The sequence below is a fragment of the Lepisma saccharinum genome, chromosome 11 (assembly GCF_977018435.1).
Source record: "Lepisma saccharinum chromosome 11, izLepSacc3.1, whole genome shotgun sequence".
Lineage (NCBI taxonomy): Eukaryota > Metazoa > Arthropoda > Insecta > Zygentoma > Lepismatidae > Lepisma > Lepisma saccharinum.
Window position 1 is genome coordinate 76,858,283 of NC_139239.1, and position 18,545 is coordinate 76,876,827.

The 18,545-nt window shown below is 38.9% G+C and overlaps 1 protein-coding gene across 2 annotated transcripts in view; it reads right to left on the reverse strand.

The window, feature by feature from the left end:
• The window catches only part of Cad86C (Cadherin 86C), a 201,122-nt gene that overhangs the window by 55,315 nt on the left and 127,262 nt on the right, over positions 1–18,545 (reverse strand). For both annotated transcript variants that reach the window (XM_083131444.1, XM_083131443.1), the window contains exon 2: positions 120–322. In XM_083131444.1, coding sequence (XP_082987570.1) covers positions 120–300 — 181 coding nt within the window. In that variant the 5' untranslated portion in view covers positions 301–322. The remainder of the gene's footprint in view (positions 1–119; positions 323–18,545) is intronic.

Genomic DNA, 18,545 nt, shown 5'->3' on the forward strand with positions numbered 1-18,545 from the left:
AGATCCCCTAGCTAGCCTAGAATATACGCTCCTGATATACAGCTCACTCACAACAGTTTCCCCCTTTTTACCCCAGAAAAGAAAGGAAAAGAAAGGCGTACCTTTCTCGTAGGGCTTACCTAACACGTCGAACTGGAGCGGGTAGTGGAAATCCGAGTCGGTGCCACGGAGGCGGTAGATGACGGAGCCCACTTTGGTGTCCGCAGGGACCAGCAGGATCCTCATCCGGGTAGAGTAGTCGAATACAGGGTAGTTGGCGGCCGCCACGCCCAAAAGGACGGCCAGCAACGCCGCCAACATCACAGGTACTCGCTGCTGGACGCTGAGAAAGAGAAAAAGGCACCCGTTAGATTGCAACCAAGCATGCTTCCTTAAAGTAATATACACTATAACAATCTGTTAGCACAATGTAAACATTTTCCTCAAATTTTACGTAGCTTTATTCAGAAAATCGTAAATTTGAAGTATCGCGTGTGAATTATGGTAAAGTTTCCCGTGTATATAGCACTGTGCCATGAAAGCACATTTAAGGGAAGTACCTTCTTGGCACGGTGCAATATGCACGCGGAATATTACCTCTACTAGTTTTACCATTTCCATAGGAAACTGGTCCTCAATTATTAAATTCATTTTTCTCCTTTTGGGCAATGAGGCATTTTGTACCACTATAAAATGGTTTAAAGGTTCAAGTAACGCAGTTAAAGTTGTAGAGAAGTGATAGCACACGAGGCAAAATTGATATTTTCGCTATGAATTCCTTGGCGGTCGGAAAATTGTGCACAATTAAAAACGAGCGTAAACCAAGAGGATAACAACATCAACCATATGAAGGGGTCGAATTTGGTGCAAGACGAATTCCATCCTTACCCCGCACAAAGAAATCTGGTGGTGAACGAAACAGTAAGGGGATTGAAATTATAGGCGTGTAACTTATCTAACTAACCAACTCTCTAGCCTTCTTAAACCCAAATCTTTATGGCTGCAGCAACACAAGCCTTCCATCTATTCCTATCCTGGTCAACACCAATCCAATCTTTTCCATCCTTACAGATTTCCTTTAGACCTATCTTAAGGTTATCCCTCCATCTTCGTCTTTGCCTTCCTACAGGTCTCTTACCATCAGGTTTCCCAACAAGAATCCTGTAAACTCTTCTTTCCTCTTCAATTTGTGCCATATGGCCTTCCCACCTAAGCCTTCTTGATTTAATTATTCTAATAATATCTAGACAAGCATAGCCGTAACTTGGAACCTAGCTTTGGAGGGGCAGAATCGAATTTGGAGCTTAACATGGGGGGGGGGGGTTAATAGAACTTCGAGTTTAACTTTTTGGGGCAGAATCAAAAAGTTTTCAAGCTCATACAAATAAATAAAAAAATAACTGTTACATTTGCAAAATCATAAAAATGACTCGTTTCTTTGCTCGTTACTTTGTTCCAGGAGGTTAAGAAAAGTACCATTATATTGTAAATTTTCATAAACCTGAAAATCTTGGGGGCTAAGTGCCGTGTCCCCTTGCCCTCGCCAAGTTATGCCTATGTGGACATGAATACAAATTATGCGTGTAATTCATCTGGTTCCAGGAACTATCATTGTCGAGTACAAGTTTGTACCGACCTTGTAACTAATACATTGCATGACCTCATATCCTGAGAAAGCCTTCTTATGTTTGAACAGAAAAGACTCCCAGCAAAAGGAGAAACTACAAAAGGAACGCTGTGTACCGCAGACCATCCCGTTCTCCCAACAACCCCTTTCCCCCTTCGTTTTTGTTTCCGCGACGCAAAACTCAATTAAAACACCCCAAAAACTTGGATCATTAATTTCAAACGGGAACATCCGTTGAAAAGCCACCAAACTCGCAAGAGACTATCAAAGTTTGCCAGAAGAGAGAAACAATTGTACGTTGTGAGAATAAACACCTGGCTCCCACCTTTTAACCAACTTTGCAGGCCTCTCGCTTTCGCATGGTGTGACGTAATGAATGGCCCAAAGACCTCCACCTATCCCTATTCACTGTGCAAATGTGCTTCTGGGTCATCAACTTTATGTTTGAAAAAGGGAAAGAATTTAAAATTAATGACTAAATATAAATAGTATCTCTCGTAAACCATTCTGATAAGTAAGTCAGCAGAAAATTGCAGTACAAGGATTACCAATTTTGTACGATATGTCGCTGTGGTCGAGAGCGTTAAGCGGTTTTCGATCTCGTCAGTTCCAGGGTTAGAATCCCGACCTGGTATTGAGAGTTCTTTGTCCCTGCGTCAATTTCATCTCCTCATCACTCATCCTCATGTTTAGTCCAAAAGTGACAGAAAAGCGAAGTTAAGTAACAACAATACAATACAACAATAATACTGTACCATATTATTAGTTAAATTCATATCATCATATCAACATATAAAAAACGAAGCTGTCCTAACAACTTCCTCACGAAGGTCGGCTTAAGCTTAACTGAGCCAAAACTCTTAACTTTACCAATACCATATTATCAACTTTCGTTTCAGTTTTAACTTAGTCAAGCAAATGAGGTTATACGTTCAAATACACAGATATTTATCCTGTTCGATCATTGAGAATTACATTCACGCTTTCTTTAATGAACATTATTCTACAAGTGCTTTAGAGCACACCTAGTGCACTTATCCACGAAAGACAATTCCTTTCCCTTACCTTGATCCTCCGTATATTCCAGATTTGGGCTTGAATCAATCACTGAAATAGACCACATTGAATAACGTAGTTTGTTAATCGCTAGCTACGTATTATGTTTCCGTAGTCTCAATAAATATGTGAACTAAAATAAGTTCTTTCTATATTTAAGTATAATTATTTTGTTAGTTTTTGTATAAAGAGGTTATTCTGCATCCAGTTTTTGAAATATAAATGAGATTTCCTTCAGTTCTAGAATGTGGGTACAGTTGCCATTGAATGCCACGAATTTTTCCCTACCATTACTTGCACTAGGAGACTTGATGGTTCACTTGTGCATTTTACACTCTCACTCTATTTTCTAGATTGTAAGTATGTAAGAAATGCTTTGCTCAGAATTGAACCTCAACTAACCTAATAAATGCCTGAGGTGCACCTATTGCCCTAGTTAATCCAACGGGTAAATTGTGTCGAATGTGTCCGCAAGTGTAATTGTTAAGAAACGTCCGCGAGAAAATGAAGAATGCTATTCATTAGCAGCACATTTGAATTCTCAGTTTGTCTCTAATTACGGAGGTTGGCTTCTCCTTCCATTATTCATGGCCATAAAAGAGAACAACCGTTCCTCACCACGAGGGCAATATCAGAAATTCATAACAGAACTCTTCCATGAGGTCATGATGTTGTTTCCTGTTGAGATGAGAGTTAGATGAAAAATTGAGTGAAAAACAATTGACAGCCTTCTTTCACTGATAGCAACAGCAACTAATGGGTCAGGAGAAGGGTGGGCAAGGAGAAATCTGTACCGAAACGAGCATATACCTTGCTCATTTTATGGGATATTATTTACATGAGTGCATATACTTTCATTTCTCTCGCGCTCGTCCGCCATGTTCATACCATACGAGTAATGGTTTATATCGTGATGCATATAAAAGTTTTATTTTTAACAAAGCATTTTTGTTTGTTTTCTACGTAATTATGGTTAGAATAAATTAACTTCATCGAAGTTTTGATATAACCATAAATAATGCTGTCGAACGCAAGCATGACATTTAGTTATATAAGTTGAATAGACATTGAAAGGAAAACATTCCGATGCAAGACTGTTCAATATCAAAGTTTTCTTGATTTCATGATTGCCTAACTTCATTCATGTCTATTTCAGTTTTAGTATAGGGGACCCGTTTCACACGAAATCAATTTCCGGCTAGCGCGCAGAGACCCAGGTTTGATTCTCGGTGTGGATGGTATCAGGGGATTTCTCCAAAAATATCCATGGCTCTGAGGCTCATCCAGTCCCTAAGTAAAGGATATTTGGGTGTCCAACCCTTATAGTTAAAGATGCCGGGACGTAGTGCTAATCACATCATGATCGATATTGAGAATGTGTGGGATCCCACCCTTAAAAATGGGGCACCCAGATCCTGAAATGCTCGTTTCCTTGCCTGGCTGAACTTCAATAGCAAATTCGGTCCCAGCTGCAGAGTTAGACAACACACATAACGACATGCAAGGAAGGGTGTATTTCAGGATCTAGGCGCACCATTTTTATTACCGATGACTACCTTTGCACTACAACCTTCATAACATCCAAAACACAAAGGCTTTGTTCAGAAAATATAGTCCCTTTTCAACTTTCCATGACCCAGTTTCCCCTTCTTACTGTTTCCTTCATTTATGTCAACACTAAGCACTTCTGCACTATGTTCTTAACCCACAAAGCCTCCACATTAAACAAGGCTCACATAATATTCCTTTCTTCAATACCTTGACCTCAAAGATGAACAGTTTGGAACAACATTGCAGCATTGAATCCAATGATTGATTCGGTCGCCTACCATTTGGAAAAATTAGAAAGTATTCACGTTCCTTCATGAACAACCGCATTTCTTTCGTATTTCGATCTTGTGAGATCAGAACTCTTTGAGAAGCATACATTTCTCCTTTTGCATCTCCTTCTGGGAAATTCCTTTGAAATCCACGACGTAAATTCATTAATCACTTCTCTGACAGGAACGGTCAATTAGGACTCGTCAGAAGCTTTAAGAGCAAACAACGACCCGAAGCCAAGTATTGCCACGTACAGCTTCATGATTAAAACTCAGCCAATCAATACACTCTTTCAAGGTTCCTCGAGACGTTTCCCAAATTAATCTTCCAATTCCGAAATGAGGTTAAGATTTATGCGGTTTCGACGTGATGGAAGGTGTCTATGAACTGCAGAATCGAGAACCCAACAATGGTGTCCATTGAGAATATACAGTTTTCAACGAAGGTCACAAGTGAGTCAGCCGTTTCAATATTAGAACACACAAAAATGTAGTTTTACATTTTGTTTTAGGGAATTAGGAAATGCAATTTTGAAGGACTCGTAGACCTACCTCATACGAGAATAATAAATACGTGGGCTGTAAATTTAAAAGTGGCAACACTGTCGGGAAGAGGTGATAACACCGTGCATGTGCTATCAGGCAATGAGCAATGTCAGTTTGGGCCGATGTCGATGTGTGAAGTACCAAAAGTGAGCGGCGCAGCTAGTGCTGTGGTGTATGTAAGAGGTTGAAGTGAACGCCATTTTGTATACTGCTCTAAAACATGTTTACAAAGGTAGAACATCGATTGTGGATCAAAATTCAGGTGACCCGTGGCAAAAATGCACGAGTGTGTCATCAACACTTGCATGAAGCCTGTAGCAACAATACCTAGCTGTATATGGTTGCACAATGGTGACAATATCGGGAACCCAGCATGATGCAATTTTCCTTATGTTGAGATTGTTCTAAGTGACACATCCCAACCTCCTCAAGAAATGCACTTACCCATTGTCCAAGGGTCCACTAAGTGGAATGACATTTAAGTGGGACCTACCAGGTGGCGTAGTGGTAATTCCGTGACCTGTAATCAAGGGGTCCCGGGTTCGATACCTGGTGCAGGCACATGGTAGTTCGGATACTGTAGGTCCAGTGCCGATTAGCCTATCTGTGCATAAAAGTGAACTTAAAAACTCAAACATTGTAATTTAACATATAATTTCCTTGTTTGATATTTGATCTCAGCACTTTATCATCTCGGAAGGGGATCACATACAATTGATTAAGCCTTTGTAATATATTTTCCGTCTATCTGTACACTCTTACAAGGCTACTGAGCGAGTGTAAAACTCAAGGGTCCATTCATTCGACGTTAACCATGGAGAATTTGTCAAGTGCCCCTGGAGAGGCCGCAACCCAACTCATCGCAGTGTAATGCTGGTTGCCTGCAGAGCAGTTAAAAGAAGAATCGATAACCAAGTGTCCCGACGTCAACTGAATAAACAACAGGTGGTTGGTCGGTCTTGTTCGAGTCGCACTCTCTTTATCTTCTTTCCCAACTGACTTCTTTCCTTTTTTTCTTTACACGGAGACCACGACAAAAGACGTTGTCCAAAGAGAAAAAGGTTCCCACGCGAGAGAAAGAAAAGATACGCTTCAACTCAAAGACACGTCAACACGATTGGGCTTCTCTTCGAACGACGAGCATACAAAAAATTGTAAACAGGAGATTATAACTCTATTTAGTCTTCAAACGGAACAGAGCCAGTTCTTTCAGTGAGGCGTCTCGCTTCTGCTTGGAAGGAATTGTTTGATTTCTACAAAAGGCATACGTACATACTTTCTACTACCATCCTCTGGTCTAAAACACACCTCTCAAGTAAGTACAATGGGAACATCTTACTTGTAATAAGTATATTAAAGCCAGACTCCGTGGCAGAGTGGTTAGCATACCGCGCTTCGAGGTAAGACCCTGGGCTTTGGTGTTCTTTGTATGTCCCTTCACCGATTTCGTCATATCATCACTCATAATCATCTTTACGATTAGCCAAAAGTGACAGAAATGAGAGGTAAAGTAAAGCAAATCAATCAATCAAACGTAATATATTCAACTCGGTGGCTAAGAGAGGACTTTCGATATTGCCACCAATTTTTGCGGGTTCGAGTCCGGGCGTGAGCCTTTGCGAGTGTCCCTTCATCAATTTCATAGAAATCATCGATCATCCTCATTGTCTCCATTAGCCAAAATAGGAAGCAGTGTGACGTAAAATGACGAAAATACAAATTCAGTACTGTACGTATATCGTTCATCGATATATTGTTCAACCTCTCTTTCACAAATTAGTTTCAATACTATTTAACTCTGCTTCTCTATGAAATTATAACTCCGACGTGTGCGTGTGTGTAGTAGGCAGACAGTTAATTTCACAGACCGTTACGTACATATGTGTGAGCCTATATACGTTATAGGGCAAGCAGTACTTTTGTTTCACCTCTTACTGGTATTAATTCCAAGCAATTGCCTCACGTTGTTTGACATTTTAAGCTCTAAGGAATATTTGAACAAACGTTAGGGTCAATTTATCCTCAAGCGAGTAACTATTTCTTACTTATCGTGATTTAACAAGATTTTATGTAGTGATTTAAAAGACAATAAAAATGTTTTAGTTTTCTTTTATGTACTGGTATAAGACACTGCAAAGAAGCATGTGCGTTATGTTTTTTTTGTATGTAAAGCAACTTCTAAGATTTTTCAATGTGAGTAAAGTTGTAATGCCACTGGAATAGAACTATATCAATCGCATTAAAAGTGTTTAAAATAAAGTGAAAATAAAGTGTCAAGTGCTTCCCTGTGCTTTGCGTAACGCTATCAAGGCGTATAGGGGGTGTGATGTTAGGACCACACACTTTCTTGTTCACGGCCGAAGGTGGGGGTGATTTTATTAGCAACACGCCCCTGAGCGCATTTACCACCAAGAGTTTCCTCCAGGTAGCCACTTTATACGACGCTGGGTGGGCCGGAGCCGCTTGAACAGGTGGAAAAAAAACCAGGTCTCTCGCATGGTAGTCAAGACACCCTAACGACTGAGCTACCGCGGCTCCCAAAAGTGTTTATAAGTTGTGTATTATTTATTCATATAATAATACTGATAAGCACATGAAAAACAAAACTTTTGTACTTGATACAGAGTCTGAAGAAGACCTTGCTAGAAGGTTGAAACGTTACGTTTAGTTTATGTTTTTAATAAAATACATTACTGCCTTGGTCAGCATATTTAGTTTTTCATAATCATGGAAACAAGGCTTAATGGTGTTATGATAAGCACATGATCTTTATAAGTTTTCTTTTATATTTATCTTACCTTAACATAAAGGGAGCTGCTATTGCTTTGTATGTATTAATTTCAAACACCCTCTTTTCACCATCAAACGCCAGTTCAATGAAAATTAACGAAATATAAAAAAATTGTGGAGGACATTTTTTTAAAAAATATAATTTAATTAAAATAGCTTGATTCTGATATTTCATTCCCGACGAGCACAAATTGTCTAATCTTAAGTCTAGTGCTCGAGAGTTAAAGGTTCTATCTCAGCATTCCACATGAGGAGAATACAGACAAAAACCTGAGGTATAATTACTGAAGATGAAACTACATAATGAGAATTTGAAAGATAAATTAATATCCTTAAGATTTTTTACAATCCATGTTAGTTTGATTAAAGTAGAAAGACAAAGAGGAGACAAGATGTGGAGATGGAGAGAAAGAAAGGTGGAGAGAGATTAAAATAAAGAGATGAAGACGAGAGAAAGAGTTAGAGACAAAGCCAGGGAAATAAATGTAGATAGCTGGATAAATAAGACAAAGAGAGAGGGGGAGACTGGGAACAGTGTTTCGCTCCTAGATCTCTTCTTGTGTTTGATCACTTCAAAATCTCTGCTCGTATCACCAGCAATTCACAATAAATACTAACATCAAACTTACATAAACACCATCCTATATTAACTTTGCATTCACAGAAACATCTGCTACAAGCATATAGTTGTTCCGATCACACTTAAACTGTAGGTGATGTAACCTATCTATGGGGGCTATTCACCGGATGTTTACATTTCTGTGCTTCCTTGGCGTGGGCGGGAACTTTACTTCCGGTTGTCAATAGGATAACATGGAGTTCAAAGGTGTAAAGGCAGTGTCTTAAGAAAAGGCGACAATCATTGTGTGGCTTTTGGTTACAACACGAGGTTGGGAACAAATATTTTTTCTCGGGTATCTATGCATAGTTTTCAGACAGATCCGATACGGAAAAAACAGTGAATTCAGGCAGTAAAGCGAAAAGACTGGACACAAACACGAGGGAATAGGCTCTATAGTTTACACTCCATCACCGGAGTAATTCAAATAAAAATATTTTACGTGTTTCGAAAATCATAATTGTCTAACGCACATATGTTTACTATATTTAAAAATTGAAACTGTTTATAATCATCCAGAATTCCAAAAATTATAATTTTATAATTTAATGTAATAAATGTAAACTTTATTAGTAAAATTTATACTAACTTCTAAAGTATTTTCTTGAACGACACTTGCAAAAGTTAATAATAAAATACATATCTGTGCATTTTAGTATTGTAACTGTTGTGATGGATATGCACTCTAATACCATTAATAAACAGTAATAATAAATTTCGAATACAATTTGTTTATTTCATTAGTTTAGTAATTATTTATAGTATAATATTTTATAACGGTTGTAATTATTATTATTATTTCTACTATTATTACTGGTCTTTACCCCCTACAAAAATTTCTGACGACGCTCTCTCTAAGCCATATGATAAAGTTAAAGGGGCTGTGTTTGACTACACAATGTCGAAAATTATACATTTTACTGTTGTTGAAGTATTTCAATGTTTATAGTTTACGTAAGCTTCATTTCAACCTGCAGAAGTCTTAACACGAAACTGCTGGTAGAAGATCAACATTGTCTTGGAAAAGACTACTATTTTTCCGTAAATCTTCATCCAAAGGATCCGGGAAATTGCCAATCTTTTCTAGGTACCTTTGTTTCTCTATATCACTCAAAAATGTCAAGTGATCCATTTTGTGTCTGATCTTTTATAAGAAAATAAGCTCGTTGACGATCTGCATTCCACTTGTTTACATTGGAAAATTGCCCAAACCGGAAGTTCTTTCCCCGCCATCTATAATCGAATTGTCTAATCGATTATTTTTTGTTTACTGAGGAAAAACCCTCATACATAACGTGGACTTAAAACAAATTTTGAAAAATTTGAAGCCAAAGGACGTTTGATTTTGGGGAGAAAATTCGACCGCACAACATACTGTACGATAAGGAGCACCATAAGGTACTTTCATCTCATCTCATGGTAACAAGCTCTTGGATAAATCTAAAAATTGTTGAAAGTGTCTAGGACAAATGGATACAGAATATCTGTATTCGATTTTACTTGCCTCGAATATTTCCCATCATTTTGCTGTGTAGAGGAATGTGTGGGTTTGATTTCGTAATGGAATTAATTAGCTAATTTTTGCAAATAATTCCAATATGCAAAGAACCTAGCAGAAAGGGTTATTGCCTTTATCTTTGCGTCAGCTTCATTAAAATAAACGAACTGAGGGTCTCTTCTTTGAAGTTAACCGATTGGATTTCGCTTTGACATGAAATGCGGTAGTTTTTCAACCCTATTTTTACTCGATACAAGGTTAAGTTCATTATTATTCGAACTGACGACCGACAGAACGGCTTCTTATTGTCAGCAAAGCACCTCGAAATTTGAAATGAAGTCACGCAACGTAAACAAAACAGCTTACGATCGCCAACTTCGCGAAGCGTTCACGTAAACGACAGGTAACATTTCTCCTGTACGTAGCAATTTTGTTGCTAATCGGTTGCCATGGGAACGTCAAAGAAAAGTATTTCTCGGCCGTTTCAGTCGTTAGCTGCCTTGCCCTCGAAACTATTTTACGAGGTGCGGATGACGGAATCAATATCACGTCAATGAGATGAGCTTCAAGTTTCTCCGGTGAAGCGATTTTATTTGCTTTCTCCGACCTCCGATTCCTGCTTCCCTAAATCCTAAAGTGTGCATATACTCTTCACAAAACGCACAAGTACAGTTCTTAAAACAACAAGCTGAAAGGAATTGATGGTGTCTGAAGTGGTCGTACCACTTTTGGAAATGTCACCTACTCTTCCCCTCCCTCCATCTCTCATATCCCTCCTCTTCACCCTGTCTCTCGCCCCTCCCTATCCCCCCTCTCTCTATTTATCTATCTAAACGCACGGTCACGAAAATAGGCGGCTGAGCAGAATTGCGCTGGTGCCACATATGGGAAAAGCAAAGCGAGGGCGGGACAAAAGTCGCTGGTTCCCGCGCACTGTGTGGCAAACGGGCTGCGTTGCCTAGTTCGAGCGTCAGACCGACCTCTTTCCGGGGCTCTTTTGTGTCATTACCGACATTTCGAGAAAATACTGCCAGTTTGTATCACATGGATTACAAGACCAACTCTACAATGAGATCTTCATTCTCTTAACCTCCCGAACACACGGGGTTGTGCTTCGACGTGGCAACAGCGCGAAACTTTTGCCACGCGCCTAATTTCATGGCCGTGCGCTTAGGTAGATCTTGTTTGTAGCATACAAGGTAAGTGCATGTCTATTTGTGTAGGGAACGGTGTAGAAATTTTAAAGTTATTGAGGAATGTTTGGGTTTCTAAGAGAGTAACCCCGTAGGCAGAGTCTGTAATGTAAAAATAAGTAAATATTAATATTTCGGTACAAGTTTACCTCGCATAAATAAGCTGTGTAATGTTTACGGTAACCAGTGTTGACTATCATCAGTGAAAACTTCGCTGCAGTGTTTGTTTCCAAAGTTTACGAATTTCGAGTTAAGGTCTTGCCAGAAGAAAAAAACTTGCAAGGTTAGAAAAAAGGATTCCTAATTAGGATCCCTTGCGCCGCTGTTTCCACGGCAATGCGATTGAGTCACGTCAAAGCACGATTTACCTTCACAAGTACAGTTCCATCCCCTTCTACTAAAAAACGACTTGAATTCCGTAATTACTGCACGATCCTTGGGAACCAATTAAACAGTAATCTTATTTTGCGCTCCCAGGTTAATGGAGCTAGAAATTAATGGTCAACCTGACGCCAGTCAGAGGCGCTGTAAGTATTCTTAAAGACAGAGAAACAGGGTTAGAGAGGTAATTGAACATTCTCTGAATAATCTTTGATTGATTTAGTTTAGTTTACTTCCCTTTTTTGCGAATAATCTTCTATTTTTATGCAGTGGAAGCAAATATATGAATAATAACCTTATTAAAAATATATCCTTACTATTTAGGGTCGTTTTTCTGCTACATTTGGCTAATTGCGACGATGAGGATGGGTGATGATGCGATGAAATTAACGAAGGGACACTTCCAAAGAACGCCCAGGCCGGAATTCGAACCCGGGATCCCAAGAGTCGTAGTGCCCTGTGATAACCATTCCGCTACGGAGGTCTGTAATGATGATAAAATACATTCTCAGTCTATGAAATATCAATACTTTATAGTGTAGTTTGTAGTACACAGAAACTTCTAATATTAGTACTTGTAGAAAACGTACAAATTGAACGTTGCATGTTGTGAAACCGTGTGGTTACAAAAAATAGAATGTGGTGCTCTGGACGTGAGACACACCTGGAGAGGCAATGATGCTCCAAACAAGAGCGGATTTGTTAGTTTTTGCACGATGTTATCTTTGTCAAGCATTGTCAAAGCAACATTAACCTCAACAAATGCTCTCCAAATTAAAACGTGTTCCTTAAACATACAAGGTGTCCGGAGAAGAATTAGTGAAAAAAAAGCATCGCATTAGAATTATAATGTACGTATTATAAGAGAGGCTCAAGCTGTTTTTATTGTCAATCCGAGTAAAGGAAGCTTGTACCTGATCGAAATCAACCCCCCTTTCTATCTCCTCTTTTTGATCTTTTGGAAAGCAAGAACTCAAAATATAGTTCATTTTAAACTCTGCTGTGTTTGTAGGACATTGGCTAATCGGTTTTAGATGGAATATAAAGATATATTATTACTATTATAAGGATTGTATTGCATAGCCTATTCACCTACAAGCCTTGGAGAAAAGCAATCGATCTTTCTTCGACAGTTCCTATTGTAGTTACTGTGACCGTTGTAAAAGGAAGGGAAGTGGCCAGTCATCAGTCAAGCCTGTATTGAATTACCTGTGGCATTTGCCACATCAGAGCCAATCAACCTTGCGTTCAATATCGAAGCCTGTCTTTGTCACAAGGCGGCTTGAATAAGCCTTCTCGTTCTTCGTAAACACTCAAAGGTTATGACAAGGAACATTTCGTCATCCAGCAAGCCACGCAAATAAAATAACTTTTGTGTATATTTTAGCATTGCCCACTGGCCTCGTGAGAACGAACGACACCTACGGAAGGCCAATCATTCATCGTTAAGTTCAAAAGTAGGTTAAGCTAGCAGGAAAGATGCAAAGCAATTCAGAACGAAATGTGCGTCATGCCTCTGTTTGCACTGATATAATTCCTGGAGACTCAACTGGCCTCCACACCCTGGCAATTTGGAGGCACTTGGTCGTCGAACAATGGAATTTCCACAAGCCTTCAAGACTTGACCACTCCTTGTAACGGCCTTGTCAGTGATCGCTAGAAATTCAACAGTATGACGCTTTTCTGTTCAAAGTGTGGTTAACGACAAGCCTTCATGTGTGACTCTTAAAAAGGTAGACATCTAGAAGGTTCGGTTAGGGAGACATAAAAATGTGATAATGAAGATATTGGTTTATTGCAAAAAGAAGTATAATGATGTAACCATTTTGTAAGACGTCCATGTCCCTACATTATTATACTTTCACCTAAAAATTTAGTGTAGAGGAATCTTATCAGTTATTAAACGATATTATACTCTTAAAGAAAATTAAGAATTCTCAAGCCGATTAAAGTTCAAACCAAACTACGGGGCAAGGAGGTGCAGTGGCGCAACCACAGGGGGGCAATGCTCATCCAACCTTGGACAGAAATCAATTCTAGCGGGGCAAGGGGGGCAAACATCGAGGTAAAGGAAAGCAAGACTATAGTAGAATCTAAGAGTAGCAGGACAAAAGGATATTCAAGACGGAATTAGTTTTCACGTCTTTCTTGCATAATTTCTTCCAGACGGCTAAGAGCACCTTCAGGGTGGCACAATAAGACATTGCCGCCCCCCCTCAATATCAAATTTTATACAAATAAAAATACCTTTCGTAACGTTCGTAGTATCTGCTTTTCTTAGTCTTGTCAAGTTGAGAGCTGTAGCTAGTTGGCGGAGGGGTTGGCCCTGGGTGCCGAACGATCTAAATGAAGAAAATTGTAAAAGAGAATGCCATGACATCCCATGAAATTTTTTGTGCCATATTAAATCAATATTGTTTTCAGCTTCCAAAAATTTGTATCTAAAAATTTTCTTGCTCGCTTCGCTCGCACTTTTCTTATTTTCTGTAATGCATTCTAAATTAACAGAGAGATGTTATAACTACCAAGTACTTCAGACTCTTGCTGCTAAACAGTTTTGTCTTAAATGCATGAACGCAACTGTTTGAAGGAAAAATTGGCCCCCCCATAATCAGAATGTCTGCGCACGCCTATGGAATAGAACAGAAAAAAGCTATCGGTCTCTTCCTTGCCCCCCCCAAATTTTTGAAAACATTTGGCAATGCAAGGGCTTGGCACCACGAAACACTTGATGCCTTCCTGAGAAGTCCGATGAATGGTGATTTCCGGAGTAACCAAAAGCCCCAAAAGACAGAAGGTGGAAGTAGAATGACAGCATTTTGTTCCTACGCGTCAGCAAAAATTTGATGCGCCTGGTGTTATGTTACATCCGGTTGTAGCGGGCCACGAGTGATTTTATTGTTGAGTCAGCAGAACGTGTCTGATCACCTTGAAGACATCGGAAGCGGTGGGGGGAGGGGGGTCAATGGGTTTGTCACGGTGTTTCTTGATGTATGCTAACCTAACACGTGCGTATGTTTGTGTGTGTGTGGAGGAAATGCGCGCGCAACCATTGCGTATGATTCAAAGACATGAAGAAATGATTTAAAGATGGCGCCGAAGGTGCTTTACCCCCGAAAGTTTAGCGGCTAAGGTTATTGCTCTGTAAAACAAGAGGCGTCGAGGGTTCGATTCCTGGTAGAGTCAATATTGATTGGTTGATAGATTGAGTTAGTTTTTTTAAGTCTGTTTTATGCACGGCAAAACTAATCAGGATTGGAGCTACAGTTGAAAAGTGGTGATTCGGACCACTATGTGCCTCCACCGAGTATCGAACCTGGGACCCGTTGATTACAAGGCGACGATGTCAATATTGAATGGTCTCGATTAGCCTGAGTGTAAATAAAGGCAACAAAATGGTTGAGTTCGAAAATCGAGTTGGGGTAGTGGTTAATGTTGTCACCTGGCAATGAAGAGGTCGCGGGTTCGATTCTCTAGGTAGTTAAATTAGGCCAATTGTTTTGTCCCGCCATTATAGGTCCCGATTAGTCCATCTGTGCATAAATAGTATTTCAATAAAATCAAAATGGCGGCCGCGTTTTGTGTTTAGCGGCGGCGGCGACCGGGGCGCGGGGCGGGGCGGCGCGGCGCGGGGGGTGTTTTTTATTCCGCGAGATGTTTTAACCAAGTGGTTGAGGGTTCGATTCCCAATGTTGGTGAAAATTGGATATTCAATTGTATTTGTTTAAAAGTTCCGATTAGCTTTTTGTGCACAAAGAGAAAATGAACTAATTGGAAATAGGATGTTTATGCTGTAATGAAAAGGTCCCTGGGTTCGATTCACAATGTCAAATTGGCTGATAATGATGTTGTTTAAAAAAAAAAAAGAAGTGTGTTGAGTCCCCATTAGTATTTAGGCAGGAACAGATATTAAAAATCAAAACAAAATGCCTTTTGATTACAACGCAAAGACTTTACCGCTAATGTATAAAGATAAATTAGAATCTGTTGTTTTGCCGTGTGGGGCCCCAGTACCGATTAGCTTAAATGCATAAAGAGTAGGTAAAATAACCAAGATGGCCGTCACTATTGTTTTGTGATCAAAGAGGAGTCACAGGTTCGATTCAATCAAAGGAGGCAAGATTCTATGTTTCAATTCCATGTAAAAGTCTAAAGTTATGTTTCGATTAACCTCAATGCATAAAGAGGAATTAAACAAAAACAAGCAAAATGGCGACAGATGTGATAAAAGAAAAATTGAATTAGTTTTTTATAGTGACAAGAAAAAATAGCGAATCATTGTTAGAAATAGAATGAAAATAAAGATACTTGCCTTTGCGTGTCCAGCGCTGTGCAGAAAAGCTCTCATGCTTTATCTCCGACAAGTCCACAATACACATTTTTTTTATTGTATAGTTAATTATTAATGTTGTTATTAACACATATTCTTACCAGTGTGAAGAAAAGCTCTCATGCTTTATCTCCGACAAATCCACAATACACACTTTTTCATTATATAGTTAATTATTAATGTTGTTATTAACACCGATCATGCTTTATCTCCGACAAGTCCACAATACACATTTTTTTTATTGTATAGTTAATTATTAATGTTGTTATTAACACAGATTCTTACCAGTGTGAAGAAAAGCTCTCATGCTTTATCTCCGACAAATCCACAATACACACTTTTTCATTATATAGTTAATTATTAATGTTGTTATTAACACCGAGTTTTACCAGTGTGAAGAAAAGCTCTCATGCTTTATCTTCGACAAGTCCACAATACACACTTTTTCATTATATAGTTAATTATTAATGTTGTTATTAACGATTGTTACCAGTAAAAATATAAACCATGAGGATTTTTAAAGGGGTGATAAGTGAAAAAAAGCCAAGACATATATTTTATCCCTGTTTATTACCAATATTTACAAAATTCAAAAGAGCCGCACACACACACACACACACACATACATATGTAAAATGTTTATATTGTGTCACCAGTTTATCAGCATGTTATTTAACAAGTTTTTATTCTTCAAGTTTGTTCACTCACCCACATAAGGAATTGTGTCACTATCATATCCATTTTCTGCTGCAACCACTGAATTAAAATGTTTCACTATTTTTTCCACAAGCATGTTCTCGCAAAAAACAAACACTTCTTTGGAAAGTCTTTTTCCGTCGATGTTTTGTATAGACAAAGGCTCAGGTTTTGTACATCCATGTAGATGGGAAAGCACAAACTTCTCCTTATTACATGCATGGACAGGGGAAATATCTGTGCAACCGAAACATTGTTCGCGAAGGTCGAGAATGCAAGATTCCACACAGTTTCCAAAATATGATTTCAGATACGGCGACACTGTTTCACACATAACTTTCGCATGCTCGATGCACACAAATATCTTCATAAAGTTCCGCCACGAACTTTCTGCGATGAACACTATCTCCAGGGAACCGTAAGCTGGTTTCTTCCTTATAATGATCTGACGGCGATTGTACAGTGTGGTTATCAGCAATTCATGTTGCTCACTTAGTGGGTAGGAAACACGAGGCTGCTCACCTGGAATAGCGATGTAATTGTCGATTACTGGAAACAATTCCTGAAGAGCGTGCCACTCCTGCAACTGTAGTTCAACACCGGCCGCCCCGCTTCTGTGTAGCCTGACCACAGGTTGGAAATCCAGATGAGAGGAAAGTCCGATTGAGATAACTTTTGTTTTCGAAGCATTCAAATAGTAGACGTGATCAAATAATATCGACTGGCGTATAAGACTAGTTACTTGTTTTTGTTCTTCAGGTAAATGCTGATCGCTCTCTTTCTGAAGAACCCCCTTGAAATTAGTGTACGGTTGAAATCTTTTTTTCAGCGGCATCGAAATAGAGGATTCCATGACTAAGAACTGCGAGATACTGCATGTCGCAGCGTGCAGGTATACATTTGAAGAAATGCGTGGGTGTGTTTTTGAGACGCATGCGCGCGTAGCAAACCAAGCATGTGCTGGACAAAAAAGGTGGAGGGGGCGGGGCATTACAAAGATCAATGGTGAGAGAAAAATCAGCAGAATATCATAAACGTCATATTGAGAAAATATTGGATAACAAATATTAATTAATTTAATTAAAACATCAACCGCATTGTCGATCTGAAATTAGGTTTATAGACAGGGGGCAAAATGGAAAATATCGACGATGTTCTAGTATTGGATTGTTTCTGTATTTCCATCGGTATAATCCTCCACCACATTTGAAGCATACTGTTTTATCCTCTTTTTGAATGTAAAATAATCCTGCTTCGGACAGAGCTTCTACAAACGGGAATTCTTTTGATTGCCAGTTTCTGAAAGAGGACAATCTAGCATTGAAAGATCCCATCTCTGGATATTGCGTCATTGTTCTGTAAAGACACAAAACAAGATAAATATTATAAGTAAGCTGTTGTAAACTGTAACGCTACAAAATTATTAATATACTATTAGGACTATATGTAACTTGTATAAAATTTCAAACAGTATTTACTGTCAATATTTTCTAGTATACGTACCGAGTATTATAAATTTAATTTACGAGTCAGCAAATAAGTTGATATAATATTGTCGTTTTTTATCGGTACTGGGAATAAAATTTGAATTTATGCATGGGTTTACCAGAGGCTCTATGGAATAAATACAGAAAACAGTAATGCCCACAGTACACAGACCCGTAACTTTGTATCTGATGAGTGTTGTACGTATAGAATTTAGAGTTATTTTCCAAAAATCGCAAATGGTTATGCACATGTGGAGGTTTTCCGTAACTATCAAAAAATTCCCCCCGGGAGTTACTGTCTATGTAAATTGCTACCCAGTGCTTCCCGGGGCTATCTTTGGGATCTGTATTTACAATCAACGCTGCTGGTAGTTCCACATGTACAGGTAATTCATTAGCTGCGAAAACACCAACATGATGATTGTCAAAGGCTCTATTTGATATTAACCCGTGAAGCAAATTTAAAGTCGACAGCATTGCTGGACACTAAATAGTAATATTGTGCAACTCACCTTTTTATACT